Source organism: Polyodon spathula, chromosome 18 (genome assembly GCF_017654505.1).
Source record: "Polyodon spathula isolate WHYD16114869_AA chromosome 18, ASM1765450v1, whole genome shotgun sequence".
In the NCBI taxonomy this organism is placed as follows: Eukaryota; Metazoa; Chordata; class Actinopteri; order Acipenseriformes; family Polyodontidae; genus Polyodon; species Polyodon spathula.
In genome coordinates, this window is record NC_054551.1 from 26,518,481 (window position 1) to 26,545,303 (window position 26,823).

Sequence of the window (26,823 nt, forward strand, 5' to 3'; positions counted from 1 at the left end):
CCTTGATGTGATGAAACATATACATATGTTTAGCAATACATAACATCTTGACATTGAGAAAGCAGCAATATTTAAGTCACAAGCTTATTGTTCAAATGACACAGAGGAAACACATGTGCAAATTGACTAAATGATCAAACTCATTTCATTAAAAATGTGTGTGTGTGGTTTTCACTTTGCTAACATTTTTGTTTTCTTTTACTTGCAGCTATGTTTGAGAATTCTGAGAAATTCCCATCAGAGCCCAGTCTTCAAGAGGGGCAGAAATCGGCTTTTAGCAAATCGAATCACAATGTAGCCAAAGTTCAAATGAGACCTGCACGATCCAAACTAGCTTCTCGACCCATTAGCATGCCGGGAGAAAGACTATTAAATCCTTCTCAGCTAAATGAGAAGAATTCCAGAAATGTAAATGAGCGAGACAGGAGCCCCACAATTGAGGAAACTTTAGACAGAACAAAGGCATGTTCTACATACTGCCGGAATTCTTACTATGACACTCAGTCTCTGAGGAGAACATGGGACAGGCAGTACAAACATTATAATATCACACCCAGGACTGCTATGATTATGGCAAATGTACCCAAGGAAAGTCGGCAAAATGACACCCTCTCTGTCTCTTCATCAGCAAGCTACAATCTTGGGAGCACTTCTGGGAATACTATGCGCTCCAATAAGCCATACACTGCAGCCATTAGGCCAGTACAGACAGCAAAAAAAGAGGCTAGTTCTTTCGATGGCTATCCTGCTTCTTCTGGCTTCAGAGCACCGAGAACCTTGCAGCCTCCTCCAGGGACTTTCTACAAACCTCCTATTAACCGAGATAAACAAGCTGCAGATTTAGTGCCAAAAACATATGCTGCAGCCACAAGTAACTCTAAGACTGGGCAGGGTGACTCTGTGAAAAACCCAAACGACTGTGACACCACATCCAGTGTTTCATCTGCCCAGCTGCCCTCTCCCAACTCCAGCCCTGAAGATCTGAGCCAAAGCGATACCAGGCCGGTTTATCAAAGACTGCGGCCCAGGCGCCTGCAAGAGTTAGAAAACAGGGAAGCACATTTTGTCTAACTGTTAGTGAAATACATTTTTTTGCAAATACATTTTTATATGAATGCAGTTTTGTGCCATATTGTATATGAAATGGACTACTTTTATTATTTCTTGGAGAAAGTTTGCAAAAAAACTGTGAATTTAGCAGTGGGAAGTGTTAAATCTATAATATATTCCTTGATATCTTTTGAGTTATATTATTATACAGCAGTTGGTGCTGTTTGGAACAATAGCAGCTTCTGATTTCAAGCAGGGCGCACTTAGTGTAGAAAATTGTATATTTGTTGGTTATTTAACACTTGGCTGTTTTTCTCTTTTGGTTACCTGAAAAATGTTTTTATGTAATTTCATAACTATTTTCTTCTTTTTCATTGCAAACTGTAAATTGTACATTATAAAAGAACATTGTAAAGGACACATTTAATTTTGTAAGGCTCATATAACCTTTTTTAAAGCAAGCTGGGCAAGTTGAAATTTTGAGCTTGTCTATTTTAATGCTGTGCAATTGATCTTTCACTTTAATACATTAAAGGTAATACTGAACAAAACTCCAGCAGAACAGAGTTGTTGTATAAAGGTTTTTGTATGTTTTCATGCCAGTGTTTGTTACATTTGTTATAACTGTGTATGTATTGTCACTTTATCTTTATGACCAGTGTGATGCACTTGCAGGGTCTAGCTCATAATCCGCAGCCTCAATGCCATTACACACCAGACGCAATACGATTTTTCATCGGGCGACAAGATACTTTCGAAATGACATGACTATACACACCCGAATTAACATAGAAGATGCCACAGATTGGAAAACTGCCAGATCCAAACAATTATTGAAAATTGCTATTGACAAAACTATGCGATCAAGACTGGTACATATTCATCAACATCATATGGAAATCAGAGTGTCTTTTCTGACGGTATTTCGATATGTATGGCAATAAATCATACAAACCAGACATATCCAGTTCCTTTGACTCCAATATATTATCTTTCATCTCTGTTTATAATTGTGATGGTCTTTGTCATAAAGCTCTGGGTATTCTTCCACAATATTATTTCCTCTTTGTCATTTTGGATACTGCTTCAAACTGCTTGACCATGTGCACGAAGCTGTTCTCTGATTGCTTAATTCCCTAGTTGTCTCAAGAAGAAAACGCAAAAAATAGGATTCAGTCATGTTTATTTCATGTTGCCCCCGTGTCGCCTGTCCTGTGAAAGATACTTATCAAAAGTATAGGTTCTAGTCATTTGATCGCATCGCTGCACATTATTCACTTGTTGCATTGTGTCTGGTGTATAGTGGGCCCTTAGTCTAGTCATAGCAGTTGCACGTTAAGACACCCATATTACATACTCAATTTATCTTCATAACTGCCATAGACAATAGGTTAAAACAAATGCAGCAATATTGTTTCTTATAATGTTGATAATTATGAAATTCAGACTATGATGGATACTCTGCTTTTAATGTAAAAGAAACAGGGTATTTTTAATATAATTATTTGCTTCTTAGTTGACACAAGCTTAAGTCTCTATATACAGTATGTAATATTTTAACTAAGCCTTAGTAAGTGCATCACATAGTTTATGTGAACTCTTTATCTATGAAATGTTGGTTATATTTATAAAACCTAAACAAGTTAATGTTGCTGTATTGAATATATTAACTTTTCTGCTTATTTCAAACCATCCCTGAGAAAGTTTCACCACTTTAGTATAGATGCCAGTTCACAAACATTAAAAAGGTCAGTATTATTGCTTGTTATTTAATGATTTAAAGGCAATGTGCTCCTGAGTTTGAATACAATTTCGAACGTGTTTGTTTTTTCAATGTTTTAGTGTTGGAGGTCTCTTTAATATTAGCTGTTATAATAAAAGCATTCACAGTGAACAAAACAAATGTTCTTTGATACTGTAAATGTGGGGCATTATTCCAGTAACTTATTACAGTACAGTCTGTGGTGGTGATCGCATGCAAAGCTGAAAAAACAAATAACAGAAAAAAAAGAGTAGGTCTCTGGCAGATCTGAGACTGCATTAGTAACCAGAATGGAAGGATCTGTGTCCTTGGTAGAGTATTTAAAAAGGTATAAGAGAAACTTGCTATGTCAGACTCACTTTGTGTATCATGTGTACCAAAAGGTGATCAGAATGTGATGGCTGAAACAGTAAACAGATATACAAATAAATAAATGGGATATTTCATTCCAAGTTGTTCTTTAAACCAAAGATTCATTTTATTTCAAGCAACATGTATCACATAGCATTAGGGTATTGTATTATTATTATTATTATTATTATTATTATTATTATTATTACACATTCATTTTTTGTGGCTTTTGGTTTTATGAACTGTTGTGGAAACAATAAAAAAAAAAAAAAAAAAACTAAGAATACACTCGGACCTTGTATGGCCAATATTTATTTACAGAGCAATGTTAAAGCATACATTACAAGTTCTGTAACACCCCTACCATCAGTGGCAGGTATTGTTCATAGAAGATAGCTGGTATTAATGCATGATCGTAAGTATCATTTTCAACCCCAATCAATAGACGGACATCAGAGAATATGTTTTGTTGCAATAATAGTAATAATTACATTTAATTTTAAAGTATATTAACATCGGTTAGTATACCCTGAGTCACGTATTGCACTTGAAAATTACAATATGTGTTTAAAAAAAAAAAAAAAAAAAAAAGTTAACTGTGACCTGTTCAGATTCAGACTCTAGCTGATGCATTCATTGATCAAGATGCACACCAGATGTAAAATGCAGTGCATTCACAAACTGCGGACCAAGACCCGAAGCTGTGGTTCAAGGGGAAACTATTAAACATGCTCAAAGCCATTATTTTCATGGACAATTTAATTAATATTTTCTGTTACATTAGTTTGTTATTTCTGTGTTTTAACTATTACTATAGCTATTTAAGGCAACTTTTAACATTCCTTTATAGTAATAGAAGACATATTTTCTTATTCTCAAAGATATATGAGTATGCTAAAATACTGTACTACTAGTAGAAATAATGAGAGTCCAGAATGGGCTAAACTTGTCATTTCTGATTTTCTAACATGGTGTACCTGCATGGAAATTCACGGTTTGCCATACTACTTTCCATTTAATTTCCATTGACCCTATTATTATTTCTAAACATCAGATTTGTGAAGTGATTACAAATCTGCACCGGCAAGGCCTTTACAACTTCCTGTCTTAATTAATTTTGACAACTTTACACACGGCATGTGTTACTTAATGAGGATGTACTTCTCAAGATCTGGTTTAAGGAAAGGGAAATCTAGCAATATAGAATTTTGTTTTAAAGAACTCAAACATGGCCGCAGAATGTTGCTTATGTTAAAACATTTACAATTTTAGCACGTCGAGGGTTTCTGAAACAAGATGGATGAATGTGGTGTTGTTTGAAAGAGGTTCTTCATGTTGTTGAAGAGGATTAAAGCAAGCTCATTACAAGTTTTAGCCGGTGTAGTTGGAGCAGGCAGCTATGATACTGATACGCAGCCCTTTGACGACTGTCAAATCTCTGGCCAAACTATCTTTTATTCCTAAATGTTGTTCAACTTTGACAGTTCCATTCTGAGGTAAGTTTATTTTTTCTATTTTATTTATTATTAAAATAAATAAATAAATATGCCGGAGATGCTCATTCAAAGTTTAAACTGTATTAGTTTCATAATCCCATGTTGACTTGTCCTGGATTTCTCTTTCTATAACCAATTAGCTACTGCATTATGCGTTCTCTACTGCTGATACACTACATAATGTTCTTTTTATAAGTTTACATTCTTAGAGTAGCACTGCCAAAAAACATTGTGCTTTTATCTGAGCTTGCTTGATGCAGGAGAATAATCATTCTTTGTATCCTGGTGTAGATGAATAAACGTTTTTACTTTTGGAGCTTGAACCACATCTTGTTTATTCTTTATAAAATCTTATGTCGTGGTATACAAAGGACTATGCACTGCTTCAAAGAGAGCACAGCACATGTTTCTCTCTCTTCTATATATATATATATATATATATATATATATATATATATATATATACTACAAAAAACTTTCTGTATATTTAAAACAGTACCAGATAACTCTTCTGCAATATGATTAAGCAGAGAAGAGCTCCGCTTCATACATCTAAGCGATAATCCAATTCTAAAGATTAATATTAAACAGCTATCGCTTGTCTGAATTAACACATGCCTCGTGTATAGCTACCAAAGAGTTGCTGCTGGAGTCCTTTTTATTGACGATAACCAATTTTATCTGTGTGCACAAGCATGAATCCTGGATGGTGATTTTGGACCGATTTTGTTTTTTGTAAAAAAACAGATGTTGGTCCACTGTAAAGTGAACAGGTTAGTGTCATTTACTGTCACCTGTTTTTTTTATGCGTTCAGGTTTATGACCTGCTTGTTAACCAAATTTGTGGAAGAAAGGGGGAGACATGGAGACCGGCAGTCCGATTTGGCTGCTGCTGTGGAAAAACTGGACCCTGTGAAATTGCAAGCCTGGCAGGGTTCTAACATCATTCTATTCCAGAACTAGAAAACAGAAGGTCGACACTCTTAAGGATCAACACATTGCTACTCAATCTGTTTGACAGCTCACAATCAGTGGTGGACATATTTAAACCCTGTAAACCAGTTTATACACAGTGCTTCTCACTCATGGATACAAATGAGTTTAGACTGGAACAGACTAAGTGCAGTGACCCTACAATTCACCCCATTGTTAAAGTTCAGCCACCCATCCGGTTTTAGGTCTAGGGAGCATTATAGAACATATTTTATACACACCGCTTTGCAGTTTTCCCATATACTTAACGGAAAACTAATTTTAAAAAATAACTGCACGTTGAGCATTCCACAGTGTGCAAATGAAAGACTGTATCTGATAACATAAAAAAAAAACAGTACGTTTGTTTTACTATCCTGTGTGGATTTTCTCTCTAACTTTTATTTCTTTTCTTGGCAGCTTCGGTTTATTGCTATAGCTTTTATGGCCACTGGCCCTGTTTATTGTCTTGGTTTGGCTGAGAAAGGCGAACCCGCTATATCAGCAACATGTATGATCATTTTGGAACAGAAAAGGTTTTGTAACTCTTCAGTGGCATTTATTACTAGGTTATTTTTGTACCTACACTTCTTCCCAGAATGTGTAATGGCACATGTAATTAAAAGTACATGTGTTAATAATAGAGCTTGAAGGGGTTCCATTGATGATGCAAGGTTTGGTTCAATTGGAACAGGTTATTTGAAGTTCCACTGTGAAAGTGAGCACCCTAGAAGTACACATTGAGTCACATTGAGTGTTTGATGCGTGCTGCGGCTTGTTACAAAATAAACAAAATATTACAGGATAATTTGTAAGCAATAGAACTTGATAATGTATATCGTGATCATGATATAATCCCCACATCCCCAGTTATACTAGCATGCTATGGGACCTTTTTTATTATGTTCGTAAAATATAAAAAGCATAAATCATTCATTATAATATGCATGTTATTAGTTTACCGAAAATCTGAGTTTTGTTATTTCTTTCCCTAGAAAACAGGTCATTTTCCCAACAAGGCCATGCCATCTGCAGGAGTCTTGCCCTGGTTACAGGGAATGTTCTGTAATGCCAGCAACCCCTGCTTCCAACACACAACGCGTGGAGAATCCGCTGGTGTCGTCTCGAGCTAGAACAACTCCATATGAGGACATTGTTTGAATGTCTTTAAGAGAGAGAGAACCCTAAGGATTAAGTGAAGACTGAGTAAAGACTTTACTCAGTTTCCTTTTTGTAATAGTTGTGATTTGTAAAGCTGACAATGGAGTGGAGACGACTGCAATATCCAAGTTCTGCCGGCAGTCGACCTTTTTCCATGCTTGTTCTGAAGTTGGTTTTCTACAAATGCGTGCATTGCCCATTTTTGATCTTTTGTCAGCAAACCCATTGCGTTTCCTGGTAGTTGTTTAGCAATGCTTGAATCACAGTGTGATACCGGCACCATCACTACAGTAATCAACCTCCACAAACTGCCCTCTCTCTGGGTTCTGTGTGACCTTAAGTACATCTGCATATTTTGTCTATATGATCCTGCGTAAAATCAAATCCAATACGTTTTACATCCCTATCAAGTTAGGTGGTCATGTGCACTAATAGATATATCTACTGTTATTTTTCAGTTTAGCGAGGTTCTATGCCAATTCACAAGAACTGCTTTTCTCAGAGCCAGAATTCCAACAGCTAGAAAAGGTCTGGGAAGAACTGGGTGTCATGTCTGATTTCATAGACTCAATCAGAACCAACCCCGCTAGAATTTCAGGTAAGATTTAAACTCTAACAAGAATACAGTTAATGTTTGTTTTCCACCTCATTGACAGGGAGCAGCTCCTTGGGTTCTCTTTGGGTTATATATGATTGATATAAAAAAGACAATTACATTTATTGGAAAATGTAGTGTGCCCAACTTAAGTCAGTGTATTTTTTCTGTTTCTCAGTTTTAGGTTAAACTTTAGATTCTGATACTTTGACAATTTTAAGAATATGATAGTGTCAATGCAGTCAATTACACTCCTGTCGGTCCTTATGACAAGGTCTGGGTTTAAAGGTCCCATCATCTTCTTGGGTAAATAAAGTTTTAATTGCAACGGTCAGTGACCTGCTCTTCAGCCCATTGTGATCAGATATCATTAGTGAAGGCTGGAACAGCAGAGTACCCTACTAACTGAAGGGTTGGTAAAGAGTTGGAGAATAGCTCTACATAAAGCATATATATGTCCAGAACCAAGCAATACACATACAGTATAATCATGTTGTAAAGCCTCTAGTATCTTACTACTAAGTTGTGGGCAGATAAGTGACAATATGCATTAATTACCGTGACTTTAAAGGCAACTGTGTAATATCTGAAACAGATAATTCCTAAGGGAACACTGTACACTGGAGATAAAATGTGTTTCTAAAAGCAAATTCCGAATCCAGATGTAAAAGTCTTATTCTCTTTATATGTCTAAGTCGAGGGGTCAAAATTGAAGACATGCTGAAGGACGATGAAACTCTCACTGGGTTTTTGTTAAGGGACTGTAGATTCTCTGACTCTGTTGTTACTCAGCTGATTCAGGCCCAAGTGTGCATTGAGCAGGGGGGTGCTAATGTTTACATTTTCATTACTCATTTTATTATTTCACTGAAGTTTATGGATATAGTACCTGCAGCATTTCAATATATGCTGGACATGATTGTTTCCTTTTTATATATATATATATATATATATATATATATATATATATATATATATATATATATATATATATATATATATATATATATTTGCCCTCTCCATGTGTGTAATTACCCAGTCAAGGTTTTTACAACAATTTCATTTGTATAACCCATCGTGAGTAATGCTTGCAATGATGATAACAGTGAACACTGCTGGCTCTATTATTATTTTAGTAGTAATTACAGCGCTGAGACTTGTTCATTCGGGAACAATAAACTGGACAAGAAATTCAAAGAAGCTTCTGAATCAGATGCTGAGTTCTCCTTGATCTAAAAGTGTGTGTTTCATCGGTGTGTGAGACTTCTTGTGTGGGAAGTAAAGGCATGCAGCATTGGCTGTCTTCAGAAAAAGTCATGGGATTACATCATTTTGTGAATGGTTGATCAACATGCTTTCATATGTAAATTGATTAAAAAGGGTGCAAACCTTTCATTGATTTGGCCTGCCTTAGACTTAATTGTTACTTTAAAATGCATTTTGAAGATTTATGCTAGTTAGATAACTCCTTTAACTAATCAGAGGCTGTGGCAGTGATTCACAGCTATTTGTACACCTTGCCGCCTTGGTGGTAATGATGACATTGCTAAGAGCTCACCAGCTCTTTAAAGGCCATTTCAAAGATGGTTTAGTAAAAAGCCTTCAATACTAAGAAGCCTATTCAGCTGTGCTGTGTTGTTATAGATAGTGTGCTGCTCACGTTGGGTGTGATTGCTGGAATGTGTGTGGTTTCAGCACAGCCAGGGAGCAGCAGGCCTTGTAACCCCATTTCCCTTTCTATTTTTAAACATGTTTGTTGTGGTGTGAACTGATGCCAGGTTTCAGACTGAATCACCCTCAACCAGTTTGTTCACAGCCATTCTAGAGGGAGGAGGTTAGGAATTTGTATATACTCTATCCAGCCACAATTGTAAAATCTGCTTTCATTGTTTAAGAAGAAAACAAAAAAATAAGACTCTTTCAATCTTTCTGTAAAGTACTGAAAGAGTAAATTACAGGAGACAGCCACTACATTGTGTAACAGTCCAGAGCTCCAAGTATATTGCAGATTATTTGTGATACTTGTTATCTGTGCAAACTTCAATTTGTTTTTGTACTGTGAACTCTGTGTGAGGTTAAAAACAGTGCTTTAACCTTGTACATGTTCATGCTACAGAAAGGGTTACATCCTATATTTAAAGTTAACACAGCTACATGCACCCGACTGCTACAGCTATTGATGTAGTGTAGATAAAGGAAATACTACATCCCTATGATGCCAGAATATTATACCATACATTCTATTATCATACAGAAGTGAGTGAGCATGAGAATGACTGTGATCAGCACAAAACAATCCTATCCTGTTGACTTTTAGATTTCTCTCCATGAGTGTTATAGAACAGCTATCTCTGTCTGCCAAATCACTTTGAAACTCGATGCTGCTTATTTAGGGAATTCAATTGAATTCAATGTTTTTAAAGTGCTTTTTTATTTTTTATTTTTTTTATTAGCCAACTTGAGTGAGGGGAACTGTTTTTCAAAGTTGAGATGCTGTAAAGTAATGCACACTATAAATTGGTGATATGATATCTGTTGTAGGTCGCAGGTTAGAGCAACAGTGGAGGATAACCAGGCTTTGTATTGACCTAGAGATTTAGAAAAATTCAAGTAAAACAATATAAAGATACCTTCAATAAAGCTAAAGCCACCTGCTTTTCTGAGTTGATTTATAATAGAAAAACCTGGTCTGCTGCTCTGTTTAGTATAATTGATAAACTACTAAATCCAAAATTGGTAACTATGCAAAATGTAAACATTCCTACTACATTACCATTTTACTTCTACTACTAGCTATTTTAAATCACCACAACTATTGGCTACTTTCAAAGCGGTTTCTAATGACGGAATTGATAAAGTACTCTCGAAGCTCCATTCTACTTCACGCAGTTTAGACCCTTGGTCCTGTCTTAATTAACATAGTGAATTCCACTTTAATTTGAGACCTCGTCTTAAGAAACAAGACCTCTCCCCAGAGTTGTTTGGAAAAATACCGTCCTATTTCTAAAATACAATGATTTGCTGGAAAAAATTATCGAGCATTTGCAATCATCTTCATATGGCTACAAACTCTGGAATGCTTTCAATTCTTGTTTTGTTAGATCTCTTTGCAGCATTTGATACCTTTGATCATGAGATTCTGTTAAGTCGGCTGCAGTCTCAACTTGGTCTTTCTGAGAAAGTTCTAGATTGGTTTGTTTCCTGTCTATCTCATTGTCGCCAATTTATCTTACATTACATTTTTATACTATTGATATACAAATCTATGCATCATTTCCTATGTATGAAGATATGGCAATAAATACTCTTATAAAGTGTTTAACTGAGATCCAATCATGGGTGGCCACAAATTGGTTTCAAATAAACCAAGATAAAACTAAGGTTTTGTTAATTGGTTCTAAAATGGGTTTTACGAAATGTAATCCAATCAATGTTATTTTTGATGGCCATTCCATTTTACCTTCCGCTAGAGTGAGGAACCTGGGTGTCCAGATCCAGAGCTTTTTTTTGATTTCCATATTAATTCTGTTATCAGAATAGCTTTTTATCATTTGAGAAATGTTGACAGATTAAAATATGTACTGGAGGTGAAGGATTCAGAAATGCTGATACGTGCATTTATAACTTCTCGTCTTGATTATTGCAGTTCTTTGTTTGCTGATATACCTGCCACTAAACTCAGAAGGCTTCAGCTTGTTCAGAACACAGCTGCCAGACTGCTTTCTCATACTCGTAGTTCTCAACACATTATTCCAGTGCTGAGGTCCTTACATTGGTTGCCAGTGATCTACTGAATTGATTTTAAAGTTGTTGTAATAACTTAGAAGATCCTTCATGGATTAGGTCCATCCTATCTCCAAGAACTACCAACCATATATTTCTAGTTGTTCTTTGAGATCAGAAAATTGTATTATTGTAACAAAACTGAAGGTGAAATGAAGACCAATGCTATCTGAATTAAAATGTATTATAAAAAAGTAAGCGATGCTACAGTTCTACAGCTACAGAAATTATATATATGTTTTAGTATTTAATTGTAAAGTTATTACTAATTAAGCAGCCTCCCTGCCCACTCCAGGAGATCCGAGTATGATGATTAAATGAGATATATGGATAAGAATTGTTGTGCTTTTTTGTATTTACAATGCAATACTGTACATAGAAGTATAGTAATACATAACTAAAGTAGCCACTTAATCCTTTTCTTAGTTGTTTATTTACTGAATGACAGCAGGAATGGTAAATGCCAGAGTTGCTGTTTAATAATTACTTTGCCAGATATGGTGATATCTGTTGTTTAGACAGGTTTGTAGAACTAAAGTAAAGCTCACACTTTTAGCCTTGACTTGTGTAAACAGGTCAGATATGTTGTCTAATGATTTTAGTTTCAATGTTTTCAACAGCTTCTGTGAGACATGGTGCTTAAGAAGATTTAACTAAGATTTGAATGGACTTTTACTCTGCTAATGATTTGTGTTCTAGAGCTAAGCAACATAGGTCTTGCCACACCAATTGGCAGTGGCTGGCCAAGTTGTATCTGAATAATTGGTTTTAACATTAAAAATATATCATCTCTCATCATCTGACACAGACTTACTCAAAAGCAGTTTTAAAAAATCTATCTATCTATCTATCTATCTATCTATCTATCTATCTATCTATCTATCTATCTATCTATCTATCTATCTATCTATCTATCTATCTATCTATCTATCTATCTATCTATCTATCTATCTATCTATCTACTGTATGTCCAATAAAGAATTATGTAATGCACGCCAATGATTATTCAAGAGCCAAACTTGTACTAAATGATTTATCAGACACTCAAGTCACTCGCGTGTTAATATGCAACATAACAAACTGTGACTAAATGCCTAAACTAGATTTCATACTGTGCAAACAAATTACATTTTTAAATGCAGTCATCAGAAGCAAACATGTTTTGTAGCACTTATCTACCCATGTGATTTAAAAGAAATTTCACCTACACATTTTCCATGCTTCCAGTATTTCTGAACGACTCTCACTCTTAATTGAACTCTATTGTCGGAACACCCAATATTTGTAATAAACAGAAGCAGCAGTGTTGTTCGTCTTCCTGTTCCTTATCTTGGAATCTTGACCGCTGTTGTGTGGGATACTGGTTGGCAAAGGTTCATTGGGCTGTATTTTTCATAAAGTATCACCAGTAAATGCAAGAGATTGCTATTCGCTTCCTGGCAATCAAATACTTTATGAATGTACTCCTGTGTGTCTTGATTGAGATGTGGGCTTGAATAGACTGCAAAGTAGTCAAAACTCTCTAAAGTACGGTACATGAGCTAAAAATCAAGTCCTGAAAATATGATATATTTAATATAACATGTATATTACATGTGGCCATCGTTCTGATTTGCACGACCTAATGCAGGGTATGTGGATTCCAAAAGCACAGTATTTTATTTCAAGTCACAACAGATTCCAGTGTTTGGAAAGTCCTAAAACAAGTTCTCCTTTTCTTTTTCTTTAGTTTGCATTCAGGGTCCCTGACTTAACCCTGAAGGACATTGCCTGCAGCCAAACCCTGCTGGAGCTCTTCACCACCTTCCCCAGCCGACGTGGTCTGCATGCAGTGCACAACGCAACACAAAATTGGCTATATTTGATCACTTTTTAAGGCTTTGTTTGTATTCATAAATCTATTGTGTACCGATATGTATACATTTTTAAAAGTATTTATTCATTGGCATCAAATTGTCTGCATTTTAAAACTGTTTACACCCAGTGTTTATATAAGTACCTGCACTTTTTTGTTGAAAATTCCACCCCTGATTGTAACCTAGGATTTTGTATTGTTCTATGCTAACTATTCCAATTAATTATTTTCTATTGAGGTTAATACCACCATTATGGATTAATACCCTATAACTTCCTCAGCCCCTCTGAACTGTCACAATAAAGTCAGGCTCTGGAGTAACAGGAGTAGGCTGGTTCTTCCTGCCATTATGGGACAAGGAAAGCTTGGCCTAGTTCTATAATGAGATCAGTGAAGACACACCTTTTGGATGAAGCTTTACATAAAGACAATTGACTAACAATCATGTCGTTCTGAATTAGAGGTTCACACAATTACACAAATTCCTGTTAACGACTGACAATACCTTTTTTTTTTTTTTTTTTAAATCTCGGCCTGGGGGTTCCAGTCTTTGGGAGACTATGGGGCCATGCTGGCATGTCAGTAACTTGTTTAATGTGTTAAACAAGTCTGATCTTTTGAGATAGCATGGAATGTCACAGGAAGGGTGTCTTATTTTTGAGTTTATGTTACCACACAGTGTTTCCTGAACCTCTGTCTGCTGTATTATGAGCTAGCTAGCTTGAGTGTGGGTAGCACAGTGCGTGCTTAAGGGGAAAGAAATTAGGAATAAAAACATAAAAATAACAATTCACCCCAAATAAAATGATGCTGATTTTCTTTCTCAGCTGTGCAATAGGTATTTCCAGGCTATTGTATTACTTTGCAATTTGTCGAAAAATTGGAATGTGTAGCATCTCTATATGTGATGTGAATATCCTGACACCCCATACTAACATTACTAACACTAACAACAAAAGTACAGAGTTACATATAATAAAATCTGTGATCTATATTTCAATCTTATTTGTGCCATTGGTATATTGTACCATTAGTATATGAAATGTCTTGTATTTTCAGCTTCCTTCAGTGTTGGATAATCACTCCTCTGGTGTGGACCTACGGTTCTGGGGCCAAGTACTGTCAAATGTTTTTGATTTGTTTCAAGAGGTAAGACATTAGTGTAACCGATGCAGTTCAACTGTAATTTAATCAAAGAATGTCCCAGTTACTCATATAACATGTTGCTGATTTATCTTGAGCCAAAATACTCATAAACTTAACCCTAACTTTAAACCACAAGTTTACCCCAGACCTTTAATTTAACCTTAAAGGCCCTGTCAAATTGCAAAATTGCTATTCATTCCCCCAGTGGGTTAATTTAAATGGTTCTAATCATGTGGATGTTCCGGTGGCATTTAGGGCTAGAATCTGTGGGAGCATGGCTAGCAAGACGCCTTTGCATTGCAATTCTTTAATAAGTTACCTGCATTGCAATTCTTTAATAAGTTACCTGCTCAGTCAGAAGCTCAAACAAACACCCTTCCACAACCAACAGTAAAACCATTCCAGTAATCAAAATTACGAACACTATCATAAAATGTTACTGATCTGTTGACATGCTCTGTCCCAATCACATTTAAAATGCCTGCAGCCATACTGCTATGGAAATCTAAGGAACTCTTGGCAACGCTGTGTTTGAAATGGTGTATGTGGTTCAGTTGGAGGCAATCTACCCTGTGGCCCTAAACAATCAAAGGCCCGTACGGTTGCAGGGGTACTTAGCTTCTAGGGAGTTGCTATTCTTCAGATGAGATGTTAAATGTGCATCCTGTCTACACTCCCAAGAGCCCAAGGCAAGCTTTAGAAGAATACATTGGTAGTTAATTGCAGTGCCCTACCATATTTCAAACACAGACCTAAAAGTCTGACCTGGACTACTGTACCAATTTTATAAATTATTTGGAAATGCAAATTATTATTATTATTATTATTATTATTATTATTATTATTATTATTATTATTATTATTATTATTATTGTAGAGCTGTGTTAACAGAAACATAGTACAAAGTCCATATAGCCCTTTCCAAACATAACATCCAACTAACTATTGTAGTTCAAGCTTTGTTAAACTGATTACACTATGTAACACAATTTTTGTTCCTGGGTAGTAAGTGTTATTTCCTAATTGCTTATGCCTCAAAAGTATAGAAAATGGCTATTATTCCCCACAAACTTTGCTTTTGTGATCAGGACAGTGATATTTCAAAATATCACTATTTCCAATGGGAAAACGGGCATATGCATACAAAGCTTGCCAGTATAAATATTGAATATTACCAGCATGATAAAGAGAAAACTGACAATTTAAATGAATACCCTGAATCTATGTAGAAAATTGTATAATGTACAATTAGCTTTAAAAGATGTACAATTGACTTGTAAAATACAGCAGATAGAACACCTATATAAAAGCTAAATTTAATGAGTGAAGTTTCTGTCAGAGTAGTTGAAAGAGTACTGTATGATTGCGAACGCAGAGCATTACAATTTTACAATTGATTTTATAATTTTTAATTTTTTTTGATGGAAGACCATTAGTTTTAACAAGTGTGTGTGTGCTTTTTTTAAAACATTTTTAAACTTCCTTCAGGCCCATTCTGCAATTCACTGATCCAGAACCTAGAGTCTAACCCCATTACCAAAATAGCCTGGAATTCCATGAAACCCCTGCTGATGGGAAAGATCCCATATGCTCCTGACTCTCCTGCTGTGTGGCAGATATTAAAAAATGTAAGGAAACACACTTGCCAGTGTTTGGTAAAGTCATGAGAATAATGCCAAGTAGAGATGTTGAGTTTGCAGAAGTTTTAACTGTGGCAAGGAGGCTGAAAATATCTCACTCACTTCACTCCCTCTTTCGTCTGTTAGTCACATGTTAACACCACTATATATATATATATATATATATATATATATATATATATATATATATATATATATATATATATATATATATATCGAGTCACACGGTCACCAAGTCTAACTAATCCCAGCGTCATGGAACTGAGTGGTAGCTGTATTTTAGCACTAAGTAAACAGAAAGACAATCCTAAAATAACCAATTAAAAATGCCTTCAACTGAAAAACTAAATTGAATGCACTTGGATAGTTTACAGCTGTACTGTTTTGAGAAGTTGTCTTTCCTATACCTATAGCGGTTAATAGTTTTGAATATCATTATCTTTCTCTTATATAGGCCTGTAGTGTTCAGAGAGTATTTAACCCTACAGTGAGAAAAGAACTATAAGGAACCTGAACATTAATCACAAACACCTTACAGCTTGATTTATTGGGCAGTCAAAAACCCCTCTTCAAAAACTGTTGTACCTGATAACCATCCCTTGTGTGTGTGTGTGTGTTCTCTGCATTTTAATAGACAGTTCAACTACAGAAAACAAATAACACAGTTATGAAAATAACTTTGGGAGTTTTCAACACATTTTGTTTTGCATTTCCCTTCTGTTTTAATCTACATAGCACAGTTTTCTCAAGAAAAGACTTCTGTTCTCATATATCAAGCAAGGACAGTTGATTGTACCAGTGTAGGTCATGTAAAAATAGATGTTTATTATACATATTTAAAAATGTGAAAGTTTATGTTTGACATATCTTTTGTCTGGCGTTGCAACAGTAGTTCAAATGAAACCCTAATATGAAACACAATTCAGCTTGAAAAAGAAACACTTATTTTGAAGTGGAACCTATTTATCTTATCAGTTGTTTTGTAGTTTTTTTTTTTTAGTTTTTTTTTAAGGCAGTGTAGTTCACTCCTCCCCTAATGTATTGAAGGCATCTCACTGTAAAAACATTAATCTACTTATTTTAAGATACCCTGGGGAAAAGGTATTAGTTTCAACATTGCGTCCTTAACAAAGGTTGCCATTCACAAAGAACAGAGATGTTTAAAATGGTCTTAAATGGAAATATCTGTCATTTGTATCCTTCCACACCATAAAGTTAAAACCAAACTATAACCAAAATCATATTCTTCTTAACTTCATACTTTCACTCATGTTATGTATGATTAAGATAACAGACAATGTAAGAATAAGCTGTGGTGGTGCTTATATCTTCCGCACAGGCTAACACCACATTTGAGGAGCTGGAGAGACTGAGGAACATGGGTCTGGCCTGGGAAGAAGTGGGTCCTCAAGTGTGGAACTTCTTTCAGAGCAGTGTACAAATGAATATGATCCGAGTCTTTGTTTAAAATAAGCCTCCTTCCTGCTATTCAACTGTTTCTGATAGTAAGACATAGTGACATAACTGAACACAAACTATGCTATTGAGTGTTTGAGTCAAAATCTCAATTTTCCCATTTGAAATATAATTCTAGAGTTAGTTAATTTCTGTTGTATTTTCAGCGTGATGGCAAATTGCATACCGTTAGTAATTGAAGAGAACCATATTGTTCGTCTTCAGTCTAACCTTAAAAAAAACAAAAACTACAGTGGACAAATATTTTAAAATGTGGACCTTTTGTTTTTTAAATCTGCTTTAACAAATGCATTTTATTTTGACTCTTTTATTCCCAGGATACAATTAAAAACCCTACAGTGAGCGGTTTCATTGACAGACATCATTGACAGACAGATACAGAATTTTCATCCAAAGATATTCTTAACTTTCTCTACAATGGACCCCCGAGCAGTCGACCAGAAGACAGGCTGGACTTTGATTGGAGAAACATCTTTAATGTGACTGATCAGGTCATCCTCCTCTTTAACCAATATGCAGAGGTAAGAGGGTCCAAGGTAGATTCACTCCAGCTCGTGGTTCAAACTTATGCATGAAGAGGTCTGGAAATTTGATTTAAAGTGTACATTTTAAGAAATTATCTTCTTGAGGAATTCAATTAGCCCTCATGCCTGGTTCATTAGTACCTATCTTTCTCTTTCATTTCTAACTCTCGATAAGGGGTACCCCATCCCCTCTTATTATATATGGTCATTGTCAGAAACAGAAAAATAAATAAATATATAAATGTTATTTTGTCTGGCAGCTTCAAGGTTTGTATTTATTGTTTTGGTAGAAAAACACAGGAAATTCCTGCTAGTGAGATACAAATGTCTATGCTTTTGTGTTGTGATCTGTGATGTTTACACATACCCCTTCAAAGGTTAACAATCTGGAAACTGCAAATTGAAAGCCTAATAAATTCTCATGTAAGGCTGTTACGAATTGCATTTTAATTTGTTAAAATTTGAATTGGTTTATGTAGAATTTTGTCCTATTTTTTATATGAGTTTTACATTCACTATATTGACTACAGAAAGTTTCCTAGATAACATTATTTGCCCTAATAGCTTACTCATGGATGAATAAAGTATCAATCATTGTGACCACTCTGGTAAATCTATATGCTCACATGATGTCAAGTCTGTTTTAGTCAATCATCATTTGAATGTATCAAAATTCCCAATTTGGCTAACCTGGGTAAATTATTAGAATCATAAATAGTAACTTTCTCTGCCTGAGAAACCAGCCCCCACAGAAAGTAAGTTGATGGGAACCTCTTTCCTTTTAATACTAGTTTTTTTCAATTTCAGTTGTATTTTTCTCACAGCCTTTTCCAATCATTTTAAATTATATATTTTTTCTTTGAAAGATAATGGAAAGATACAGGAGACCTCAGGATGGAAAAGAGCAAGAGAAGAGCCAGAAGTCATCAGAGAAGCCGATGACCGAGAACAAAACCGAGAGCAAAGAACTGGAGAAGAAACCGTGCAAGCACAAAGAGAAGCAGGAAAAGAAAGAAAAAAAGGATTCTGAAACTATTCCAGGTAACCTGGCTAAAGACCAATAGACGACATTAACAGGTTGGTGAAGTCAGTGAATGAATGATAAATTATTGTTCATATTTTTAATCAAGGTGCTTTGGATGTTAGTCCAAATTGTCTCGCTGTGGTAAAGATTGGAGCCAAAACGCTCCTGTTTTTTTTGTTTTTTTTTGTGCTCCTGTTCCCATTCCATGTTTTTAGCAATGTCCTTGACTTTGTTTGAACGCAAATGTGAAAATCGAACTTTGGTTAATGTTTACTGTACAGTTATGATAAAATGCATTCCTTTCCTCTGATTCAATTTGTCTTTCCGCTTATTACAACCTCTTTCTCTCCCAGAATAAATGAATAGTTTCTTACTCCAGTCACTGTTAAACGAGCACGCTCTTTCTTTGTTGCTTTGATAGACGCCGTTTTCATTTGCTCGGAAATGGTTACTGTAGGGACTGTTGGCATGTATGCTGTTTGTTTTATTTTAACAATTTTTTACCCACACCAACAAAAGTGATTTTATGCAATAAGAGTGAACAAGGAATCCATTTTAGCAAGTGGGTTAGCACCACACATCAATTTGGTGGACAATAAATAAAATTATTCAGACACATAACAGACTAGGTTGTCTTGATCTCTTGTGTGCTTCACAGGTAACCCTTTCCTCGAGGCTGAGCCAGCAGGCCTGGTGGTCGGAGTGGAGGTTCAGAACCTGGTGAAGTCTTTTGATGGCTGCAGCAGGCCAGCGGTGAACAGGTTGAACATAACCTTCTAGGGCAGATCACTTATTTCCTGGGACACAATGGAGCTGGAAAAACAACAACCATGTCAGTTCTCATTTTTATATTTTGACTGAATATGAAGTTTCATCATCATTTTTCAGAGTATTCAAAAATGGGTCTTTTCTTTTACATTTTATTGTATTTTTTTTATTTGTACATGGTTTGAAGTGAGATGTTGACTGCCAAGAAAGAAAAAAAAAATACTATTTGTATTGAGTTTCTGCTTCTTATTACAATATGGGTTGTCTAATGTGGTTTACCATTGCTCAACAGATGGACTGGCATGGCTATTTTACTGAAAGATTGTTAAACATTCACTCTTTGCTTCATGATTGGTGGAACATTTTAAACAAGTTAATTTACACAGTCCAAGATATGGGCAGTCAAAGTAAACAAATACTTTGCGTTGCTTGCAGATAGTTTCACTTTTAAAGGCTTGGCTCTGTCTGGGTGGTTTATCACTTTTATTTGTGATTGAATGATTACAGCACAAACACACAGAGTCAGCACCCTGTGATAATGCACAAAAACAGACGTGATAAACCGCTCCCTCCTTACATCACTGATAAAACCACATAAATCCTTAATGATGGGGACCAGTGAAAAGTTTGTTCGTGTGCTACGCTCCATGTATTAAGACATGTATGTTTCCCTGAATTTCCTTTGACAATAAAATAGAAGAATACTGTAGTTGGATGATTTGTGTTATAATACATTGCTGTTGTTTAGGTCGGTCCTCACTGGTTTGTACCCCCCAACCTCTGGCACTGCCATCATCAAAGGGAAGGACACCAGGGCAGACATTGACTCCATTTGACAGTCTCTGGGTGTGTGCCCACAGATAAACATCCTCTTCCACCAGTATGTGTGCTGGTTAAGGGTTAATGGACGGCATTCTCGATTTATATATGTACTGATGTGATGTAGTGACCTTAGTTGAAACAGAAACAAATAAACACTACAGTTCTGTTTATGAAAATTGTCCACTGGCATTCTAGGTGTAAACTTTTTCATTATTAAATATTATTAAATACAAGACACTTTACGTAATACTAGAATTCCTAGGCTAGAATAATACAAGCTATTAATACTGCATACTGTAATATACAATGCTACATTATAGTGAAACTATGGAGCGGCAGGTTGCATAAAGCATTACATTTAGACCTGACACACATTGCCCCCTTTATAAGTTGGTAACCTGAATGCATCGACAACACTTTTAAATTCAATAAACACTAAAGGGGAAAAAGCATATTAACTTTAGGTGTTTTAATCAAGTGTCCACAGCCTATTCTTCTAAATTGCCATAACAATTGAAAACAGATTTAGTGTTAGGTGCACTTTGTTTTATATAACACATGTAGCTGCTAAATACAGTTGGCTGTTTTACTATTTTTCCATAACCTAACAGTAGCTGAAGACATTCTGTTTTATGCCCAACTGAAAGGGAAGACGAAGGCAGAATCTGAGAAGAAGGTGGAGGAAATGTTAGAAGACGTTGGCCTCCCTCACAAGAAGAATGAAGAGGCACAGAACCTGTCAGGTACAGTACTCAGCTCCTCATAGCACTAATTACCACTTTGTTTTCCCCCCAGTCAAAGATGAGCCCCACAAATGCAGTTCATATAGGTTTAATATCATTCAGAGTTTCAAAGAACCCTAAAAGCTCTTAAGGTTTGGGAATTCAATTGCTTTAAGTGACACAGTAAAATTCTTACTATTTTTTTTTTACATGTGATTTTTTTTTTTTGTGATTTTTTGTGAAATTGTTTCAGTAATTCTGTTTACTGTTTGATTATCATGCTATTATTTTTGTTCACTTTTTTTGCATTTAACAGATTTAGTGTAATGGCATTTTTCAGGTGGCATGCAGAAGAAGTTGTCTGTAGCCATGACCTTTGTTGGGGGAGCAAAGGTGGTCATTTTGGATGAACCCACTTCTGTAGTAGATCCTTATTCAATGAGATCCAGCTGGGATCTGCTGCTCAAGTACCGCTCAGGTAAAATGCATAGCTCAGCAGCTACCTCTAGTGGCAGATTAAATAAAAATTCAGCACAGAAATAAGTGGTGGTGTTTGGTAAGTACAGGGCCTTATTCTTATAATGTTTTGGGGATTTTGTTGTTTTTCAAGCCCATGATGATTCATTTAATGAAGCTTGCAGTTCATTAAACCTTTTTCAAAATATTGAAAAGGTGTATTCATTTTTCAAAGCACTGTTAAACATAGCAAATCTTTATAATTTATTACACCCTTCAAAAAAGTCCTTAAAAAACATCCCTAAAGATTTGTGAATTGTATGTATCAGGTTCCCACTGCTCTCATTTTTTAATAAAGAATAAACACAAAGACCTCCTTGGGGACAGGGTGGCCATCATCTCCAAGGGGAAGATGCTCTGCTGCGGCTCCCCTATTCCCGAAGAACTGCTTCGGCATCGGCTTCTACCTCACCCTGGTGCGCAGGATGAGATGCGTCAAACAAGACAAGAAGAAGGAGGTCTTTACAATGATTTATTTACAGTTTCTTCATCCACATGTTATATAATACATAGCTTTGGATGGCATACAGTAGATCTACTTGTACCAAATTCAAGGAAGATCGTCATACCCAAACCCAAACCCATACCTTCGAACAGGAGATGGATGGTAATATGCTGTCTAATCACTGAATGCTAACTTAAACTGATAAGCTGACTTCAAAGATGCCTCATAATAAACTTTCCTGTGGCATGTTCAACAATTGTGACAAAGGGAGAAGTTTAAATTTCATAAACATTATAACGATAAAGCAGTTGAATCGTATGCTAGCCTGTCTGCCCCACTCTTTTTTTGAGGGTGACATAGAGAGTATAACCAGCCTGATTCACCAAAGCTGATTGAGATGATTGGTCAGGAGTTGACATATTTTCTGCTCAACAAAGACTTCAAGCACTGGGCCTATGCTATCCTGTTCCGGGAGCTGGAGGAGACAATGGGTGGCATGGGACTCAGCAGCTTTGGTATGTCTGATACCTCACTTGAAGAGGTAGGGGGAAAAACATTTAAAAAAAACAAAAAAACAAAAAAAACTTCTAGGTTTAATTTTATTTTATTTTTTTTTAAACTTATAGTTATATACATGTTTATCTTTTTCAGATTTTATTCAAGGTTACTGCTGATGCTGAAAGAATCACAGGTGTGGGGAACCCAGGTAACCATACAACTGTGTTTAATGGATTGTGCGCTCCAGGCAAATAAAAACATGTTATATCCAATTTCAAACCACAAATCCAGATTTGTGTGATAATATTCAAAGTGGTAATTCAACTGTTTTTTAATAAATTCACATTGAAGGGAAAGGGAAATCTTAGTGTGACAAAACTAGTGTAAACAATTTACGTGCTGTGTAGAGGTTTAATGAAATAGTTCAGTTTCTGTTGGTGTTATGATAATTTCTAATAGTGTGGTGTTTTCTTTAGCATGCATGTGTTTGATTTATGCACAGTGTGTGTGTTTTGTTAACCCAAACTGTAGAAGAGTGGATGTTGAGGCACAGAAAGTTGCGAACAAGTGTTGCAGGACAGAACAAGGTCACTGTTGTTGACGCTGAAGCTGCAGAAGGTGAAAGAAAGCAATGCAAATCTCTGCTACTACTAGAGCTGAACCCGGAGAAACAAAGAGAATCACTGATCCACACCAGGATTACAATAAACATTACAAAAAAGAGACTGCTCTGAGGCCAGATTAGGAGACTGGGGTTAAGTGCACTTACCAGCCAGGATTTCCTTAAAATGACTGAGGACCTTCAGGTTAGCCATCTCTGGAGTTCCACCACATACCTGGATAATATGCTGGCTCCTGTTGTCTGCGCAAAGTTGTCTTTAGCATAAGTCCATGGATTTGTTTAGTTGATCTGGCATCCATTTTTTCAAGGGATCGTTGACATTATGTCCCTGTCATTGCCATTGTAGGCATTGAAGGAATATATTTTTACAATTTCTGGATAGTCCACTTCACATGGGCAAGGGGATGATCCCTGAAGTAATGGTGGCCTTGGAAAATGTGAATAGCCTGCTGATTTTCTGTTTATTCTTTCATGATAGACAGAATGATAAATAATGGGTGAGCTGTATCCTTGGTCTTTACCAACATACTACAGTATATTCCACTCATAAATACACCTGCAATGTTGTGAGACCCCAAATAATTGCACTTAAAAATGCCATTTCTGTAGATCAACTGGCTTCAGAGAAGTCCTCATTGCCTGTGGTGTTCATGGTAATCTTGGCTGCACACTAAATAGAACAAAAATAGAGCTATAGAGCCATTAAGGCACAGTACAGAGAAACATAGAAAAATATGGTTGAAAATATTTACTGCGGAGCAATAAAACCTGACAGATCACAAGATCCCAGGGCCACCACTATGGGTCATCTCTGAGCTGAAGGTGTTTTTGCCTGTACTGGTTGTTTACAGTTCCCTTGTAACCCATGGTGTGGACATCCTTCATTTTCAGCTACTATACTTTACTTTCTACAGGCCCTTCACTAATTCACTGCTGGAAGTCAGCAAGTAAAATAACAAGGTAGTTCTGTTGAGTGGAATGGTTTTAAATTATTCACCAATTATACCCAGACTTCTCCAGCCAGTCCATTTTAATCATAACTATAAATAAAGAATATGACTTTTAGTCTGTTTTTACCTGCAGCATTTGATTATCAATAGGACTGGGTGAAGCTGGTAATACAAATTGCTAAAGAAAATTTGAAATGTGAAATGTGAAGAACTTGAATATTCCTGATAAATGTTAAGAACCTCCTTCTCCAATCCCCCTGTGCATTTCAGATGGCAGAGTGGGGCATCCAGAAGCTGGGTCTCGTTGACTATGCTGAACGCTGTTCTAGGACGTACAGCGGTGGAAACAAATGCAAACTCTACACTGCTATTGCTCTGATAGGCTGTCCTCCCCTAGTTCTCTTGGTAGGTGCAGCAATTGTATAACCATGTCCTATTTTAGTATTTTCAGTCAATGCTGTATGTGTGAGTAAAGAAATGTGTTCTAGTTGTATTTCTGTATTCATCAGTAACTTGATGATGTTTCTTGTGGAATTCCATTATGAGTGTCATTCGAGATAGGAGAGCTGTGGTGCTTACATCACACAGGTAAGGCTGACCAGTCATCAGAGAGATGTATTTATTTGAAGAGATATTCTACCCTGCATGGTGGCATATCCTTGGTCATATGTCACATGTTTTTTATTTTGGTAAGTAACTTAAAGACTTTTCCTCAAACTCTGATGGCCATACATAACCAGTAATTTAAGGTTTTGGCATTCTTATGACCTCAAGTTTTGGCTTCTGATTACCGGACTAATTAATGAAAAACTCCAGCGTACATTTGTTTTAAGAAGTTATTACCCATGCGCTCATTGGCCAATTTTTTTACATTAGTGACTCTGAATGTGCATTAAAATGTCATTTTAAAAGAAACAGCATTTAATAATGAAGCAGACAAACAGAACTGGACTTGCTTCCTACTCATTTCTTCACATGCTTTATATGGAAACTGGTTTGCTTCACCGCCTTATCTCTGTTCACAGTATGGAAGAATGTGAAGCCCTCTACACCCGTCTGGCTATAATGGTTAATGGGACATTCAAGTGTCTAGGGTCTATCCAGCGTCTCAAATACATGTAGGTCATATTTTATTATAATTTCAAGTTGCAGACCAGTATAAAGGTCTAAGAAATCAAATTTGATCAATCGTCTTGCTTTTATTTCAGATCTGGGGACGGTTATGTTGTTACCATGAAAATAAAGGCAGTTTAGTCTGGAGCTCCTCCGGACCTGAACTCAGCTGAAAGCTTTATAGAGGCAAACTTTCCGGGCTGCCTTCAGAGAGAGAAACACTACAACACATTACAGTACCAGATCCCATCCTAGTCCCTGGCCAAGATCTTCCAGCTTGTTGTGTCCAACAAGGAGAAACTCAACATTGAGGATTACTCAGTCTCACAGACCACGCTCAACCAGGTACGCAGATACATTTAGGGCCTAGATTGTGAATGGCTGGAAAAGTAATCAAACCTTCACATTTTAATAAAAGTAGATTCAGGACACTACTAAATGCATTTGATATAGAACTGTAAAAGCTTGGCTTACCTCATTTGCAATGTCTCTAGCAGCCAGACATGATGTTTAATAAGTTAGATAGGAATGTACAAACCATGTCCTACAGCTGTTGTGAACAGCTGACTTCTTAAAATACATTGTTATTGAGATAATTGTCTTTTAAGGCAGACATGTGAGAGACTAGGCTCATAAGAGGTAAAATGGCCTGTATAGTGTGAACAAGTGGACTGCCAAATACAAGTAATACATTTGGATGGGCCTGGGGAATCTTATCTTTGCAACACGCTTTCTGTATGAGTCACTGCTCCCTTTATCCCTGAGCAGTTGAACTTTTCAACTTTAAGAGCTAAATTACAGACAACCTTGATTATTGCTCTGCTCCTCTCTGTTTTCTCAGGTGTTTGTGAACTTTGCCAAGCAGCAGACAGGTGAGGATGAGGATCTTACTCTGCACCCCAGAGCTGCTGGGGCGAGGAGGGACATAAAGGTATCTCCAGTCAACACCACTGCAAAATCATAAAGAGGATGTGCCAACCGCACATGCAAATGGACGGAAGTATTCAATTTGTCTGATTGGTAGCACTTCAAGTGGCATTATGCATAGCATCTAAGTAATAGCCAATCACTGTTACAGAGTTGACAAAATGACAATACAGCTTATCCTGTGTCGTCCCTTGTCACAGAACACTTGCATAAAAAAAATACAATCCTTTTTTTTAATGTTCAGTCACCAAAAAAAAAAAAATCAATTTAGGAATTTGTTTAAATAAGAAAACCAAAACTGGGTACAGAGTAATATTCGAGTAAAGAAATTAAAAAAAAAAAAAAAAAAAAAAAAACTATTTTGAAAACAATCGTCTAATAAACTGAATGCGTGATTTAATGGCACTTAAAATAAATGTTTAATTCAACAGCCTTCATCAAAGAAAACTGAAAAAACTAATCATGGCTAATAACCTACATATCATACAGTGCAGTATTTACTTCTTTTAACAAATTAATTTCTCATTGCTTTTTACAGATTTGATTAAAATGGTAAAACGATACTACTGCAGTATGTAATATAATGCATGTAATATACAATAGGA

The 26,823-nt window shown here is 36.1% G+C and overlaps 1 protein-coding gene and 1 pseudogene across 6 annotated transcripts in view; both read left to right on the forward strand.

Annotated features, from left to right (window-relative positions):
• arhgap29a (Rho GTPase activating protein 29a) overlaps window positions 1-2,456 on the forward strand; it is a 51,167-nt gene extending 48,711 nt beyond the window's left edge. For all 6 annotated transcript variants that reach the window (XM_041277510.1, XM_041277509.1, XM_041277511.1 and 3 more), the window contains one exon: window positions 209-2,456. In XM_041277510.1, the coding sequence (XP_041133444.1) occupies window positions 209-1,071 (863 nt within the window). In that variant the 3' untranslated portion in view covers window positions 1,072-2,456. The remainder of the gene's footprint in view (window positions 1-208) is intronic.
• A 3,065-nt stretch (window positions 2,457-5,521) lies between these two features.
• On the forward strand, window positions 5,522-26,463 carry LOC121330717 (annotated as a pseudogene).
• Window positions 26,464-26,823: the final 360 nt, after the last annotated feature.